Source organism: Helobdella robusta (genome assembly GCF_000326865.2).
Source record: "Helobdella robusta unplaced genomic scaffold HELROscaffold_51, whole genome shotgun sequence".
Lineage (NCBI taxonomy): Eukaryota > Metazoa > Annelida > Clitellata > Rhynchobdellida > Glossiphoniidae > Helobdella > Helobdella robusta.
This window is the reverse complement of record NW_008705261.1, coordinates 524,476-543,223: the sequence shown is the minus strand read 5'-3', so window position 1 is coordinate 543,223 and position 18,748 is coordinate 524,476. Positions and strand designations below refer to the sequence as shown.

Sequence of the window (18,748 nt, the reverse complement as noted above, 5' to 3'; positions counted from 1 at the left end):
TCGGTAGAATTTATAGAATATTGTAAAAATTATGGTAACGAACTACAAACATATTAACGCCAAACATTTGGTAGAATTTATAGAATATTGTAAAAAAATATATGTATATATATATATATATATATATATATATATATATATATATATATATAAACACACATTAGATTACCGAATGCAAGACTTCATTATAGGACTGACAAATAATTTTGATTCAAATGTGAATAAGACCATCGAAAGAAATTACGATCTATGTGGTCAGTGGCAAGGTCCTGTGAAACCATTTGGTGAACCAATGGAGGTAAATTGTGTTTATGGTAATATATTTTCAAGGTACGTCATCGTACAACAGTCTCCAAAAATTGAAGAACAATACAAAGATAAGGGCTTAGCATTTGCTGAGCTTGAAGTTTATGCAGGTAGCAAGTTATATTTTGTTGCTCCATTTTTTACATTAACCATATTTGCAAAATATTTTTAACAAGATTTAACAAGGTAATTTTGTTGTAAGAATAAAGTACACTTAATAACAAATCTGTGATGATTTTTAAACTATTTCGCAGAAGTTCAGGCAATTTCAACTAAAATCAACAACGTTCTTGGTTCGACTTTTGTCAACTAAGTATTATGTGAACTACTCGATAACAATTAGCGGCCTTGTCATTGCTTACAAATCTTGTGTCAACTTTCTATTTACGATATACATTCATTATTATTATATGATTGACTGACTGAATGATGGAGTGTTAGATTAATAGAACTAAACTAATTCAGATGATAAATGATGGAATTTTTCGTTGGTTTTTCAAGTGAACTTGTGGCAACGATGTTTATTCTAACGATAAGGACGCCTACTTTGAAATGTATTTTGTAATTAATAAAATGTATGTTAATTATCTTAAACAATCACGTATGAAACTTTACTTTTTGAAGTTTTAATAAAAAATAATGTGGATCTTTTAAATTATTAAATAATATTGAACGACCTAAATATTTTAACTAAATTTTTCCCAGCAATGTAAATGTTAATAAAATTCATTCAATATTACCTTTGTGTATTTGACAATTATTTTTGACCTTTTTGTTTATTCCAAATTTTTCTCCCTTATAGTATTTATTGTCTTGATGTTAATTTTCATAAAATTTTTAGTTAAGTATAATGACATTTTAAATGTAATATGGTATATTGACGTTATTTAGTTAAGTTTCCTCTGCTTATCATTTCTCAAACATATTTGTTAAGCGTTTCTTGTTTAATTAAACAAAACTTAAAAATGACCCTTTATTAACAACTACATTGATCAGCAGATTTAGACCTAACAAGACTTCTAGTTTATCCAATTCAATCAACTGAATATGCAAAACAGAAATTCAAGTAAGTAAGTTAAAATTCGAAAGATTTCGTTTCTATTTACATAAAAAATATTGTAAGGAATATAAGTTTTCTAACAAAAACACAAATTAACGGGATATAATGGGATTTTGCAAATTATGATGTTGCCGATTTTAGAGACATGCACGATCCGGATGATTCGACCCAAAATAAAAACGAGCTATCTGAATATCTTAAGTTAGAGGTAAACAAAAGCACGAGCATTTCATCATTTTGGATAGAAAAAAAGGCAATATATCCATTACTATACGAAGTTGTTTATCAAGTTTTGTGCACACAAGCGACTTTGCCAGACATTTCGTTATACTGCAATAACTTTATTATAATACAAATATTTGTCTTTTTGTATTTGTTTCCCATTAATTATTGTTTATGTCTAAGGAAAATGTTTTCAAGTAGTTGAAATCTTATTTAAAGGGATTGGAAGGGAAGTGAATATGTTAATCCTAATCTACAGCATGATAATGAGGGAAAATGGGAAATTTAGATTAGAATTGATGGAAATTGGAATGAATAGTTTACGACCCGAACATTTTTACATGGTTTTTTTGTTGGGATAAAACGTACGCAAATATAACGTATTTTCGATTAAAAGTACTAAAATTTTGGTCTGCTGATTAAAAATTCAATTTAAAAAATTTCATTATAATTTATTCTGAGAAATTTGATTCGTTGAAGATAATTGAGCAAACGATTGAGGATAATTGCTGTTTTAACTTGCAGCAGGATATCCGTATGTTTAACAATTTACATTTATCACGAATAAATAAATGAAAAGAAACAACATCTTTTTACTCACTCTCTCTCTCTCTCTCTCTCTCTCTCTCTCTCTCTCTCTCTCTTCTCTCTAATATAAATATATATTATTGACATTTATTAAGCGCCAATTAAAAATAATAACGTTAATTTTTCAAAAGTGCTTTTTAATAATTAACTAAAATGGCCAAAACAGTGGATATAATAAACCAAGAAATAAATCAGTTCACACATTCATAAATAAATAATATAAAATAATGTAAATCACAAAATAAATTAATTCACATTCATTGATTAAATAAACTGAAGTTTCCTGAAGTTTTTAATTCCTAAATCATCTGTTTTCAATGACCTCGGCAAGCTGTTCCATACCATCGCTCCAGAGACTGCAAAATCTTTTGTCCCCGTCTGCAAACGAAAATCAGGCACAACCATCAAATTGTCATCGTCAGATCTCAAAATGGCACCAATACGTAACGTTGATTTTTTTTCTGAATCTTGCATGTCAAATATTTTGGCATAAACTCATTTAAGACCTTGTACATTACCTTACTGATTTTATAAATTATCCTAAGTAAGCCAATGTAGGTCTCTCAGAATTGGAGTGACGTGGTCAAATTTAGCGCCGCCTGCAACAATTTTAGAAGCTCTCTTCTGCACCGATTGAAGCGTCGCAACTGATCTGTCAGGTAAACCACAAAACCGGCGGTTGCAGTAGTCCAATCTTGAGTGGACAAACACATGCATTAAAGACTGCATTGTTGATCTGTATATATATATGAGCATCTGAGCACATACACAACATATCAATTCTAACACCAATTCCCAGTTTCTCTCCATTCGTAACAGCTGTCAAAACTTAGTGTTGATTCCGTCACAGTACCATTCAGTTTTGCGAAAAGCAACAAATCTTGGATGTGTTCTCGATTCGGGCTTGACGATGAGTGATCATGTGAAGAAGCTGACTAAATCGTGTTCTTTACAACTGCAGCAATTGAAAAAACTATGCAAATCATTGGACCGGTCGACGGCGCAATCTTTAATACATTCATTTGTGCACTCGAGACTGGATTACTGCAACGGTTTGTTTTATCGATTGTAAAAAAATCTTTTCTCCAGTCTACTCAAAGTAGAGCAGCCAAACTTATTATGAGTAGTTCAAAATACAATCATGTCACGCCAATTTTAAAAGACCTCCATTGGCTTACAGTAAAGAAAAGAATTGTATACAAACTGTGTGTTTTAATGTATAAAGCTATAATGGTTTGCTCCCAGATTATTTAGTTAAAAAAATCAGAATCAGTAATAACGAGTGGTATGAACCTGAGATCAGACGATGATATTATGTTGGTTGTTTCTGGTGCTCATTTGTAGAAAGCATCGAGGAGCATTGCAGTTTCAGGACCGGTTGCGTGGAACAATCTGCCAAGTCAATGAGAATATCAGAGATGAAATTTGAAGCTTTGTTGTTTTAATCATTACGTTACATTTTTGATTTTTTTTGTATGCAATGCAGTTTTACTTATACTTTTGCCAGTAGATAGCGATTTTGAGAATCTTTATTTTTAATTAGCGCTTTATAAATTTTTTTTAATAAAATAATAATCAATCTTCGTTTAGCGTCCAGAGACCCAGTTTCCCGAGGTAGGACGTTTAAAAATAATATATATATATATATATATATATAATATATAAATTTGTGAGCAAAATGCCTTCATTAAGATAATTATGCTTTGATTGTGATCTCGGTGTATTTTTGTTATTTTCACTACCGGATGTACGCTACACACAAACACGCACGAACACACGCGCGCAAGCACACACGCACACACATACACACGCTGGCTCATACGCACAAATATATTTAATAAACAATACACACATATTTTATTAATATAATATATATATATATAGATAATATTAATAGTTTAACGTTACTAAAGATATAAAAATCATTTCAAAACTCGATAACAAATGCTATTGGAATGAATTCAATCGCACCGCAACATGATTTGATTCTTTTCATTTAGAAAACAAAAATAAAATAGTGAGTAGCAGGTGATAAAAACACAAAATAATATCAGAAAAACCAATGAACAATACAATAACAATTATTATAAATGATCACAGTTGGGTAACAAACCAATACCGAGATGATGATTAAACCTGAACAAAAATACTTTATGTCCGGTAAAAAATATTGAAATATATTGTAAGGAATATAAGTTTACCAACAAACACGCACAAATACAACACGCACTCATACATGCAATCATCCTTCACTCACAATTAGTGCCATCATTTAATACAAGCGCACATACATGTGTATATATACAAGATAGAGATGCGTGTATATTCGATTTCTTATAAAGTTGAGCAGATGTGGTTTGTGTTGAAAAGTTTTAAGAGCGATTGTGTGTTTTTTAAATACGGATAATTATAAAATGCTTATTCCTAATCCTAAAACTTTGGTTATAGTTTTTTCAATAAATTTATGGTCGTCCATCATAAGTTGTTCCGATTCGTATTGCGATATCACCTCTAAGTACTGTTTATACACGGTTGACGATGATGAACATTCGTACGAGGAGGCTTATTCGGACAATTTTTGTTCCCAAAATAACCGAAGTGGGTGGTTGTTGGAGATTTACGATGATGATGCTCGGCGATTGGTTGATCAGTTCGTAGTAAGCAAAGGTTTACAAAATAAAAATTTTCTTCTGGGAACAAAAATATCTCCGAAGAAATGGACATGGATCAATGGTGCTTCGTGTTGGTTTGATTTAATTTAAAAATTATTTCATTTAACTTCGATTAATGTTTTTGGTTTGCAAAACTGAAGTTATATATTTTATTATATATTATGGTTGAAGTTTCAAAATAAACGTTTGATTTATTTGTGTCAAAAAGTAATTTTATGAAAATTTTTAGTTTCTGGTGATGTTGCCAATGAAGATGTTAACGTTTTCACAATGGTCTTTATATACAAAGAAATTTCAAGGGTGGATCGTCGAGAAACTGTGAGATACTGGTCTAGCGCGCCAAGAAGCAATAAGAATGTTTTGTGCTCTGCGAAAGGCAAGTTTGATTTTTTTCTTATTGAGATGTTTTTATTTTTAAGAATATTAATAAAGAGTTAAACTCATTCTAACGTCCAAATCATTATGGTTGTTTTAATAATTTCATAAATATCTAGATGTCACTAACTGTTCTGGTCCCACAAGTTGGCCTCGTGGAAAGTCATGTTACTTCCCTATCAAAATAAGATTTCCCTGGTACAAGGGTCATTACGAATGTGCCAAGTTAGGTGGAGGTTTGGCTGTTTTGGATGAGTTGAATGCAGATGATATCGATCAAATGTGGACTCAGCTGGATCTGCAAAATGAAACATATTGGATCGGCCTAACAATGACCTTGTTATGGTGGAAAAAAAAAAGGTTGGAGAATTTACACCAGAATTTGTGCCCAAAAAATGTCTTCTTTGTTTTCTGAACTTACAAATATTGGCCACCCCTACCTACCACTCGTACATGTGTAGAAATGAGTTGGAATCACGGCAGAAAAGGCGCATGCAATAAGGCGCAATTCCGGATATTACATAAATACTTTATTCACATATTTATATTATAGTTTACGTTTTTTGTTGTGTTAAAAAGTTATTTTAACGGAGATTTTAGTAGGTGAATTTAATGCATTTATATTATTTTAAGCGTAACGAATTATTTATTAATAAATTATTTGATTGAAGTTATATCATTAATATATGGTTTTGTTAATGACTTTATGAGTTACGTTAATAGTAATATTTAAATGCTGTAAAAGTGAATGTAGAATGGGTATTCAATTGTGATTTTAAAAGCAGGGTTTTATTAAACCATGGATTTTAGGTTTTATTAATATGCTTTTTGTTGGGTAAAGAGGAGCAGAATTTGTTTTATTTATAACCAGCAACAATTTGAAATTTTTTAAAATCAAAAAGTTCTAGCAAGTGGATAATCAAACGTAATGTGAAGAAAATAAATAGGTATCCGTGGTTATAGTTTAATTTTGTGATTGATATTTGTACGGTTCATACTATTAAAAATTAATTTCTAACAAAAGCAAAATTGGCACGGTAAATTTAAATTTTTTATGAATTTAGACATTTATATTGCAAATAATACGTTTAGAACAGTTTCTAAACTACCCTAATTGGAAAGATGGTTACCCATATGATTTGCTTCAACATCCATGTACAGTTTTAACAACGTCATCAAACGACAACCCTATTTTTAACAGTTGCAAGATTGAACGACTCCAGGTCATGTGCATGGAAGGCTAGGCTAAACATTTTTAGGCTGAACTTTTGCATTTCCCTGTAATTTAAATGCTACTGAGTAAATCGAACTGCTAATTTATTGCATTAGTTGTTTTGTTCGTTTACTTTTTTTAAACGATCTATTAATATAAACGTTTTAATAATAAATTAACCATCAAGAAAATAAAAACTTCAACGCAATGCCCTCACCACCACCCACAACAACTGACCTGATGAAACCATCGTCGGAGAATTCGATAATTTCAACTTCCAGCATTTTCAACCTCCGAGATCTCAATACAAACAACTCTCAAGCTTCAGACGATGCATTCATCCAAAGTTCGTTCGAATATTACTTTAAGATTTCATCTGCTAACTTTTTACTGGAAAAATTCGGTTTAAAAAGCATGCAAGCTTGTTTCATTTTAACTGTCAATTCAAGTTCTAACAGTTTATTTTTTTGTTCTGTTCTATCATCTGCCACAGTTGAGACTCAGGTGGTTAAAAACCTATATGAGATCAACAACACTGTTCAACAATTTTTATCTTTTGAAAAAAAAACAACAATCAAATAGGATTATCTTTATTAAATCAGATGTGCTGATTCTGAATCTATAAATCAGACAAAAGTTGTTCAAATACTTTTTGAATTTTATTTGCTTAAAAACTATGCAATTTAAATGGATTTAGATGCTTTTATTGATGGGTCTGTGTCAAAAGATGACAAGAGAAATATAACTCATATGCATAAATTGTTCAAGTCTGTTTTTTTTGTGAATGGACTTGTTATCAAAGCTTTTATTTGTAAAGGTTTTGGTTTAAACTTGAAAAATTCTCACTCACCTCTACTTTAAACTTTATAAAAGTGATCGACGTAAACGTGACAACTGTATTTTCAGGCTTTCTACCACCTTAAACAATCGAAATTCAATTCACTAACTAAATTTTCATCGAGAAGTTTGTAAAAGTGATTGTGTCCCTCCTAAAAATATGTCTATGAAGTTGGCAACTTTGCCTATGAACATTTTCAACTCGACATTTGTAGTTTATAACTCGTTTCATCGATCCACTTTAATATGAGCTTGTAGTGTCCTGTGAAATAAAAAAAATCAGGAAAGTTTACAAACTTTGAATTTTTGTTACAAATTATAAAAATTGAAAATAAACCTGCAAACCAAAAGTTAAATGTTACAGCTCTCAACACATCAACATTCAAATAGGTATGACCATCAGTTTCGGAATTATATTGCCTTCCTTGATGATCGCTATCATTATCTTGACAATTACGTGGCTGAAACTCAAAAAACAGTCCAAGTATTTAATTGTTCTTGTGAAAATTAGAGTTTTTTAAAAATTTAAATCAGATAAATAATAACAAAACGAATGTTTTTAAATAAAAATAATATGCATGGCTTAAAAAAGATTTTTTTCATAAATTTTTAGAAAAATTACATCTCTTACGAGGCAAGTTGAAAGAGACTTAACCTATCAAAAAATCACTTGCCTCGCGGACACCGATGATTCAATCAATCCGAACAAGACTGAAGACAGCGTGAGGCCATACACTTCTTTATTTTTTGGCCAGAGCCGGATTTAAAGGATTGCAAATGTGACTGATGCTTCGGGGCCTTCACAGAAATAAATATTAAATTACGACGCGTCAGTAAGTTCTAAGATTTTCGGACCGCTTTTTACATCTTTACCGTACAGACATACTTGCATTGCTCAATTCTTTATCGCAATATTTTAGTGTTCAGTATATTGTATTTGAATTTCATAACTAAATTTCTTATTAAACTGATTTTGTTTGTTGGAAAAAATTAAAAAAAAAGAAGAAAATTTTGTATTCTGAAAATAATTAGACTTGAGAATCTTTAAATTAAAAAATCCGGCCCCTCCTCTCTTTATTGAGGTTATCGAGCTCTTACTAACGACAGTGTTTTTATTGATACTCGGTTTGAGGAATGGATAAATTTGTCTAAATATAATCTCACGATGCCGCGAAAAACCATTTTGAAGCGACATTAGGATACGAACAAGCATTTCTGTTGGTAGTAGTGCGATCGTGCTGAGAAATGCGAAACTGTCAGATGTTTAAAATGTTCATAACTAATAGTAATTAACGATGAAAATATTAAGTTCCCTAAACGGTTCTTATTGTGAAATATTTTTCCATCCAGCTTTCACTTTATAACGGCAATACGTTAGAGTACCAGTACAAAATACCGCGTAGAAACATAGTAGTATGCAAGTCTTTTTGTATTTCGACGCGATGTTTTATTGTGATGGTAATTTAATTGTTCGTATAGCCAGCCACCCATGCATGCTTCCGTGGCTGACGGAATTATAATAACAATCAATGTAAGTGTTCCAGGAGAACGAAAAACGACAAAAGCCATAAAAATAATGACAACTAAAAATAAAATCAAAATAGCAGGCGAATGCGATAATTATAAGAAATGAATTGGAGAATAAAAAAAATACGAGTTATTTTTCAACCGGATGCAGAGCACGCAAACAAATGTGTGGTGCATGTAGATTAGTGTGGTTACATTGCTACAGGTAATACCATGCTGCTGACGCGAGAACACGACACTCCTACTCACAATGCATTACTGAGAATCATGGCCTAAAGATTCAACTGTGGCTGATAATATTCTGGCTGCTTATCTGTCTAAAATAACACACATATCCATTAATAAAGATAACTTCATAATAATTTTCTCAGTGCCTCGCTATCAGGCTCAACATCCAGCGTCACCATGTCTACATGAAAATTATCTTCAAATTCATCTTCATCTAAAGTACTGACTTAAATTCTCATAATTCTAAAATAAATAAAAATACTCAATTTTAATTTATTAGAGATAAAAATATACATTAAAAACTCAAATTTGTCCAAAATTTGATTAACCTTGTCATTCAAGGGACATTTCGTTTTTAGCGATGCTCTTCAGAATTCACACTCTTTAAATCGAATCTTTCTATGGCACCAAGGCATATTTTTTCTTTCTGCTTGAGCAAAGGAAATTTGTTTTACTTAGATGCAGTTTAAAGTGCCACCTGAGAACCGATGTCCAACAGGTCATCAAGTACAACCATTAAAACCTCTTCTTTCAGCGTCTGAGCTGGTCCAGCTCTGTTAGCATTTTTACCAGATTTTACCGTTTTTTCATTAAAAAATCAAGCTTAGCAATGCATTTTTTTAAATGTTTGGTTTGTGCTCCTGCTATGTTTTAAAAAAATGTAAAACTCCCTGTATTGTTAGCCTAACTGCATCTCTCATATACGTTTCCTTTTACAAATATTATAAAAAAAACTATCCAGCGCTCGATATGTGTGTGTATGTATGTGTTTGTGTGTGTGTGTGTATGTGTATGTGTGTGTGTGTGTGTGTGTGTGTGTGCGTGCGTGTGTGTGTGTGTGTGTGTGTGTGTGTGTGTGTGTGTGTGTGTGTGTGTGTGTGTGTGTGTGTGTGTGTGTGTGTGTGTGTGATGGTAGTATCACCAGAGCAACTAATTTAGTAGATCCTATAACCAATAAAATAAATTTTATCTTTTTGTCTCGAACTTCTCATAACAGATTTAGATAAAAATATTTTCATCACAGCTGCATCACACAGACATATTTAGGCCAATATGAACTGAACGCGGACATACACGTGCACAGTTGCTCACACACACACACACACATACACACATAAACTTTCATTGTTAGTTTCCATGGACTCCAGAATGCACTGAATCAGCATTCAAGTGCAATCTGCTGACTGCACTGAATATGTTGGATTTAAAAAAATGACTTGAAAGCTTTTTATAAATCTCAACTTGAAAAAATTCATTAAAGAAGTACATAAATGTACTTCTAAACAGGTGAAACAGGTCAACAGCTTCAATTATCTCGGAAGTCTGATTACCTCAGGTTGTAAATGTGATATGGATATCAAAAAAAAAATAGCAACAGCTGTGGCGAAAGATGCACGTTCTAAAATGAAAAACATCGTCACCAGCAGTAAAATCAGAATATCGACAAAATTAAAATTGTTAGGGTGTTACATTTTTTTTGTGTTAACTTACGGCTCTGAGTCATGGACAATTTTTAAAGAAATGGAAAAAAGATTACCGCTGCTGAGATGTAGTTTTTGAGAAGAATTATGAAAATTAGTTGGACCTCTCATAATTTGAATGAGGATGTATTAAAATAAATTGAAAAGAGATTAAGAAAAGAGGAAATTACTACAGATAATCTGACGGGGCAGTTAAAGTTTTTTAGTTACATCATGCGGAAGGAAAGAATGGAAAATCTAACGACTACTGGGAAGATTGCAGAGAAAAGAGATCGCGGTCAACAACGAATAACATTTGTGAAATCCTTGTGTCACTTGTTGAATATCACAACATTTCAACTAATAAAAAGTGTTAAGGATGGGGTTTTGTGGAGGTCGATGGTCGCCAATGTCCTGAAAGGAAAAGGCACGAGAAAGAAGAAGATGTTATTACAAAAAGATTTCAAATGGTAACAGCTAAAACATTGTAACATTGGACAGCAAACAGTTACGAAGTGCCTGGATGTGTCGGTTGTAAACAAATTTTTTTCAATTTCATGTTTTTACACATGAGCGTTCTGATCGACAATAGGAAGACGAAACAAATGACTATTGATCGCTGACTTCAACACTGTTTTCAACGTCCCATGTCTAAATTGCATGAAGTGTGCGTTACTCAAATATTTCGTATTCTAAGCTGCAATGGTATCGCTGAAGAATTGACGTAGAAGCTAGTACCATTGTGGTTCATTTTGCAACTTAAAAGTTCATTAAAATTTTATTACATTTCATTTTATTAAAATTATCCGTTGATATGTTTTTAAAAATTGTTCCACCTTAAACATGGATGTGCTGAAAACAAAAACAGTCAAACTTTTACAAAATATTTTGAGTGTCTTGTTGATCTTTCACCCACTCGTGTCTTTGACAGTTTTGAGTTTCAAAACTTCAACCTGGCATTTTGGATTGCTGAACTTTGAATTTCAAATTTGTTCGGAAGATTATCAAACAAAATCTGTTGTTCTTGGAAACAGCGCAGTGGAATGTGCTCTGCTGTGCGCCACGCTGTTTCCATCGTGTTCATCTTACAATTTTTTCTCTAATGATAGTGCCTGTCAGTTCTTTACGAATCTCCCTAATCATTTCAGTGTTAAAAGAAGTTTAGTTGACCAAAAATGTTTTTACTATTTTCAAGTAAGTTTTTTATTTTTATTTATTTACAAAATTTCTAAATTGTACAGAAAAATTAATTTTCAATCGAAAACAGGACAGAAATGATTTGTTACAGCAAGGTTAAATTTTTTTTATATCACATCTATTACGGCCAAACATTGCATCCAAAATAAAAACAAAAATTTTAATTATTAAAATGGTTAATGTACAAATTTAATTGTCTATGTCACCACATTGGGTTGAGACATGTTAAAAACCAAATTAACACCACTCAAATCAACATTTGGTCATCGTAGACAAACTGGCCAACCTTGCCATCCGCAAGCCCACATCAGCAAGTTCGTTAAACCCCCCGGCAGCGATATTCAACTCGAGCTATGCAGTGGATGGTGACAGGTCAGCTCTGATCAACATAAACAATTGTTTCCACACTATTTTGCAGCCACCAAACTGGCTGGCTGTTGATTTGTTGGATGTCTTCAGTGTTCGTTACGTCATGCTGGTCAATCGGGGTGACTGCTGTGGTGAGTATTTTATAAAGTTCTTGAATAAATTAATTGTTGTATAAAAATGAAAATTACGAAGATTTCTTTGAACCATTTTTTGTTCCTCAATTGTTGATTTTTTAGAGAATGTTTTAAAAAATTTAAAGGCTTAGATAGTTCAATATTTATTCCCAATATTTGAAATTAAATTAGGATTTGATTGTTTCATATAAAGTGAATCATTCTCTCATTCCTATTTCTGATCGTAAATTTAAAAAATTTCAGGTAAAAGATTATCATACTACAAAGTTGGACTCAGCATGACCTTGAGTTCATCAGTGAATAATTCGAACTACGACCTCTGTGGACAGTACCCTAGAGAAACAGAGACTGCTTTCTGGTACATTATTCTCTGCAAGAATTACTCGTATGGACACAGATTCGTCATAGTACAATCAGTCGATACTAATGCGTTGACTGTTTGTGAGTTGGAAGTTTATGGTCAGTTGTTCGTGACTTTAGTTTGAAAATTTTATTACTAAAATAAATATTTATTTGAAATTTTTCAATTTGTTGAAAAATTATCGTAATAGACTGTTTGTTCACATTGTCAAATCAAAATTGTAAAATAACGTATTTTCGGGATATTGAAAGTTTTTAAAAACATACACTGGTCAAATTAACATAAAAATATTCATGAGACTCCGAAGTCTAAAAATCGTAACACCAATCCAAATAAATACATTAAAATTATTTTGGTTTTAACCTCAAATGCTATGAATTAATAACCAACCAACGATTCATTCAATCAACTAATTAACCAAAGAATCGACCAATCAATGAACCAAATTGAATGAACCAAACGAACGAACGAATTGCGATAAAAACGAAAAAAAAATATTTGCAAGGCTTGTTCAAGCTCGAACAAACACTTAATCGTACAGATCTACAAACAATTTCGAGATTTTAGTAAGAAAGAAAAACACAATAGTTGCTTTTATTTGAATTCATTCAAAAATAGAAAGTGACGGTTAATTAAAATAGTAAAAACGACAATTTTTTTAAAAATTCGAATTTTAAACAAACAAATATAACAAAAAATCAACCGATAAGAAATAATTATAGATTGATTATTATTATTATACACACTCCTTAGTAGTTCTCGAAGAATAATAATCCACGTAACGTGAACATTTAGTAAGCTCAATTCACAGCATATCATAATGACTAAATCAACATACCAAACAGTAATTATTTATATATGCATATATACAAAGTAAATCAAGAAATATCCGAAAATTATATAACCAAATTAAAAAAAATAGAAACCAGTCAACAATTAATAAATTAATAAATAAATAAATAGACATTATAAAAAAGATTGTTCAAAAAGGTAAAATTTAAGGCGACGACGAGAATGAAATGTAGTTTGTTTTGTTGGTGTGGTGCTATGAAGTGAAAACAAACAAACACATCATACAAAACTAGTAAAAAGTCGCAAGAATAGTAGTCAGTCATCTACGTACAATTAAATTACCCTCAGGGCCCTAGCTTACTTATAATCATTATCTCAAATCATCTACCTACAAATATGTATTTGTAGGTAGATGATTTGTATGTATATGTATATGTACATACGTTTTCGGAATTTTACATGTTTTAGGTATTTTATTTTACATATTTCAGCGTTTTTATTTTACTTGAAACTTTTAACTAATGTTAAACCCTAGCCTACCTACGATTGTTCAACTCATCTCAATCCCTAACTTACCTACGAATTAAATTAAGTCTGGTAAAGAAAATAAAAAGTTGAAGAGAAACATAACAACAACGACACCGAATGAATGGTTGTTGTGTATGTGTGTTGTATTGATGTGTGTGTGCGTGTGTAAATGTGCAGACGTGTACTCTCCAGAAACTTCTTCACTCACACTACGGACGAACCTCCATTGCTCCGACCATCATCTGACACGCATTGATGGAATGAATTTGACCGGATACTGAAAAACACTAAACTGAAAAAAATGAATTCTTTAAAATTAAAAATAAGCCATTGGAAAAAATAGGCAACTTATCTTATTGAGATGACATTCAATCCTTCGTTCAAATTCGAGTACTTTCAATGGTACGATAGGACAAAAACAAATTTCCCTTTAATATTATCTTCAAATTGTCATCAAAACGATCATCATGGGACCACCATCTGAAACGTGGTAGGGCTTGTGCCGTTTTAAAACTATCGGGTAACCGTTGACTGAAGGAAAGATTCGTGAGATGAGAGATAGCGATAGAATGTCGACACCTTGAATGAGAACTTGGTAATAAAACTTGCAATAAAACTTCTCCAGTGGAGAAGTTTTATTGCAAGATGATTTGATGATGTTTTTGTTTTCCGCTGGTGTAACATCATCAAATTAGCTGAACCGATGACTATGATCTTCAATAGCGGTTGGATTTACGTTGACAGAATGTACGAGATTTTGTTCCATGTTATTATGAATATTGTCTATTTTACTTATGAAAAAATCATTGAAAGAATTAACAATTAATGTTGCCTTAGACTTATTGAGAAGCGAATGCTTTCTGTTACGAAAAGGTAGCATGTTGAGATTATGCCATGTAGAGCGCGAATTTTTTGTAGAAGTTTAACTTTTGATTTAAAAATTAAATCTCGAGCCGCTTTTTTGGCTCCGTCGTAATTTATTTTATTTGATGCCGTTTTGTTGTGAAAAAATATATATTTATATATATATTATTATTATTATTATTAATGAAACATTTATAAGCGCTAATTAAAATCAAAAAGTTCTCAAAAGCGCTATCTATAATCAAAGTCAAAAAAGAAAAAAGTACAGTCAATGGCGGTAGTAACAAACAAATAATTATTCACTTAACAACAAAATCAAAGCGAAAATAAGTAAGTTTTAAGTTTCTTTTTAAAACCATCAAGTTTCAAATCTTTAGTTCTAAAAGATTTAGGTAAGCTGTTCCAAACCATTGGTCCAGATACTGCAAAATCTCTTGATGCTATCTGCAGATTAACATCGGGTTCAACCAGCAAAATGCCATCATCTGATCTAAGGTTCATACCACTCATCATTATAGACTTTTCTTTTATTTTATTTATCAAATAACTTGGTAACAAGCCATGTACATTTTTATACATTAAAATACATATTTTATATGTATGTATGTATATATATATATATATATATATATATATATATATATATATATATATATAGATTAAAATCTTATTAGAACGATAATTTTAATTTATTTTGTTCTTTGTAAATGGATGACGTTCTTATTTTTATGGTTTTTGTGCTAAAAGTTAATTTGTTTGAGAATCAGATTTTTGGAACGTTACGGGCAATTAAATTCTTTTTTAACTATTTTTCGGGGTGATAATTTTATATAATTTGTTTTTATTTAATTTTAATTTAATTTTTTATATTTTTAAACATTTTGAACGGCTATATTTGTAACATTAAATATTTAATTTGGTACTCCCTGTTTCTGTTTTTATTTTAGTGATTAGTTCAAAATGGCGGCCGCTATGGACGTTGAAGACGATGCCCAGTTCAATATGAATGACAAGAATGGCAGCAAGAAACGTTTTGAAGTTAAAAAGGTGGGAATAGGGCAAAAAATTATTTGAAATAAAAATGAAGAAATGGTTTCAGTTTATTTTTTTTTTTAGATTATTTTATTATAATTTATAGTTATTTTTAAATTATATTTAACATTATTTTTATTAATTAGTAATTCTTTATGGGACTCATCAGTAGTCTGAGTTTAATTACCGACTTAGCACAATTACTATCTCAGTCAGCAATATTGCAAACTAAGATGTCTTTTTAATCTTAATGTAATTCACAAATACATTTTGGTCAATAGAGATGTTCTGCTAGTTTTCTATGGAATACTCTTTGTGCAGTAGCAGGTCAACAAATTCTCACCCTTAAATGTACATAGATTTATGGATTCAAGTCGATACCTTATAACTTATGTGTTTGTGTGTGTGTGTGTTTGTGTGTGTGTGATGTATGTATTCTTACATATTGAATAGAATTCAAAATTTTTTTATAAGCACCTTTGTCGAGTTATACTCAGAAATGCTTTCTTTGCTACATTTTGTTGATAAAATGATACCTTAATATATATCTGCGATAACAGTTATTAATATATATATATATATTATTCATTTGTATATGTATATATGTGTATATATATATATGTGTGTATATATATATATATATATATATATATATATATATATATATATATATATGGTATAAAATTTAATTTATTCAAAATTATCACTTTAATAATTAATTTTCAACTATTCATTATTGTTATATAATAATAATAATCATTATTATTATAAATCAATCTAATAAAAACTTTAATGGCTTTATTTACTTTCAATGGTTTAGTGGAATGCAGTGGCTTTGTGGGCATGGGGTGAGTATTATTATTATAACAATAATAATACTAAATCATAATAATAATAAATTATATTCATAGTAATAATCAATTATAGTCATAATAATAGTAACAAATGATATTAGTAACAAATGATAATGATGCGCAGATATCGTAGTAGACAATTGCGCCATATGCCGGAATCATATAATGGACCATTGTTAGTCGATTACCATATAATACAAAAATATAATAAATTATATTATTGACAATATAATTATTGTTATTATTTTTATATCATTTTTTTATCATCCTTGCACTTGTATGTAAATGTTGAGCATAAGCATTTTGTATATTTATGATAATTGATTTTATATTTTGAGGTTTGATGATAACAAAAAGAGTTCCCATTTTCTTTGTGGTTTTTATTGAACATTATTACATTTTAATCACTTTTTTTTTCATTTTAACGACTTTGGTTGAAATAAAAGAGTTTCTGATTATTGTAGTAATATTACTGATAAATACTAGAAAATAAGATGATGATGAAGATGATCTACTTATCTTGGAATTATATGAGAATTTATTAGGAATAAATTATTTTTAATAATAAAGTATTATTATTGTGGTTGTGGTTATTGTTGTTTGTTTGTTGTTATTATTATTATTATTCTGATTAGGCATAGAATGCCAGGCGAACCAGGCGTCAGCAACTAGTGAGGAATGCACGGTGGCTTGGGGGGTCTGCAATGTGAGTCCTTCATTCGTTCATTCATTTATTTATTCATTTGTTCATCCATTCATTCTTTGTTTGTTCCTCATTTGCTCTTTTTTTTCTGTTCATTCATTCAATCAATCAATCAATCATTACCAGCATGCCTTTCACTTCCACTGCATATCTCGATGGCTGAAGACCAGGCAGGTCTGCCCACTGGACAACAGGGAGTGGGAATTCCAAAAGTTGGTTTTGGTTTCAGTTTTGTGGTGATGTGTTTTTGTGTGTATTTGCGCGCGCGCGTGTGTGTGTGTTGCAGCGTTTGAGGTTGTTGCAGTGTAGTGTTGTTTCAGTTTAACTTTCAGTTTTGTGTAGTTGTTGTGTTGTGTGTGCGGGTTTTGATGTGCAGATGCTTGATCCAATTTCACTTTCTGTTTTGGAATGTAGTTTTGCTTCTGGTTGCCTGGCGTTATTTGTTGTCGTTGTTGTGCCGGTTCAGATTATTTATATAACCTAGATGCAAGATGAATTTGAATGAATGGACGGATGGATCAATTGAATGATGGATGAACAGATGGACTGGTGAATGGATAATAATTAAATAGATTATGGATGGTGAATGAACCAACGCATCGATAAACGGCTGAGTTGATTTGAATCATATACTTTTATTAAAAAAATTTTCAGGTATGGGCATTAAAAAAGTTCCTCCTAGCGTTGTGATGATGACGTTGGTGAAGATAGTTATGGTAATGGTGACGACGATGATGATAAAGACGATGGTGATGATTGCATAACTCATCTCTTACTTTTTTTACATTCATTCTGCATTTTTGTTGCAGTTCATTATTTCTAGGATATTGTGAGTTCAGCATCGCTATTAGTTATTATTGTTATTATTATTATTACCCTATTATAAAGCATTATTATTGTTACACAATCACACATTATTATTATTATTCGTTAACGCTTCGTAGCGTTACTTTCAAATTCTGATGTTTTTAATAATTGTTCGCTCGTTTGTGTTTTATTCTTTGTCGAAAAATAAAAATGTACTAATAACTTAACGTTTACACGGACACGTTTCATCTTAACACGAATTAAGTAGTGAGAACAAGACGATCGTAAACCGGTGCGTTTAGGTTCAATTAATATATCTGATAAGTACTTAGGAAATAATTTAGATTGAGATTTATACGTAAATGTGCAAATTTTAATAATTATTCTACATTTTATAGGTAGCCAGTGCACGAGAACAAGATATGGAGATATATGAGAAAAGAAAGGGGCATGGGCAACTAGACGAGCAGCAGAGTTAAAAGCTTTACTTAAAGGGTAGAGTATAAAATCAGGGAATAATTTAGATTGAGACTTGGTTTGCAACAGAGTAAAAAGCTTTTCTTATAGATCAGAGTGGTTTGAACCATGTTCTCACTCAATCAACAGGGCCACAGAACTC

The 18,748-nt window shown here is 31.0% G+C and overlaps 4 protein-coding genes across 4 annotated transcripts; all 4 read left to right on the top strand.

Annotated features, from left to right (window-relative positions):
• Nucleotides 1-5,118: 5,118 nt before the first annotated feature.
• On the top strand, nt 5,119-5,638 carry HELRODRAFT_178977 (hypothetical protein; the record flags this gene model as incomplete). Its single annotated transcript, XM_009027847.1, has 2 exons — nt 5,119-5,228; nt 5,371-5,638. The coding sequence occupies 2 exons, from the start codon at nt 5,119-5,121 to the stop codon at nt 5,636-5,638; spliced, it is 378 nt and encodes a 125-aa protein (XP_009026095.1).
• A 1,005-nt stretch (nt 5,639-6,643) lies between these two features.
• On the top strand, nt 6,644-8,040 carry HELRODRAFT_178976 (hypothetical protein; the record flags this gene model as incomplete). The annotated part of the gene is made up of 3 exons (XM_009027846.1): nt 6,644-6,782; nt 7,625-7,757; nt 7,887-8,040. The coding sequence occupies 3 exons, from the start codon at nt 6,644-6,646 to the stop codon at nt 8,038-8,040; spliced, it is 426 nt and encodes a 141-aa protein (XP_009026094.1).
• Nucleotides 8,041-10,722: 2,682 nt separating this feature from the next.
• On the top strand, nt 10,723-12,673 carry HELRODRAFT_178975 (hypothetical protein; the record flags this gene model as incomplete). The annotated part of the gene is made up of 5 exons (XM_009027845.1): nt 10,723-10,958; nt 11,523-11,682; nt 11,756-11,780; nt 11,958-12,185; nt 12,432-12,673. The coding sequence occupies 5 exons, from the start codon at nt 10,723-10,725 to the stop codon at nt 12,671-12,673; spliced, it is 891 nt and encodes a 296-aa protein (XP_009026093.1).
• A 3,912-nt stretch (nt 12,674-16,585) lies between these two features.
• Nucleotides 16,586-17,562, top strand: HELRODRAFT_86393 (hypothetical protein; the record flags this gene model as incomplete). Its single annotated transcript, XM_009027799.1, has 4 exons — nt 16,586-16,613; nt 16,744-16,794; nt 17,255-17,325; nt 17,449-17,562. Coding segments are annotated over 4 exons (264 nt in total), but the record flags the coding sequence as incomplete, so codon positions are not given.
• Nucleotides 17,563-18,748: the final 1,186 nt, after the last annotated feature.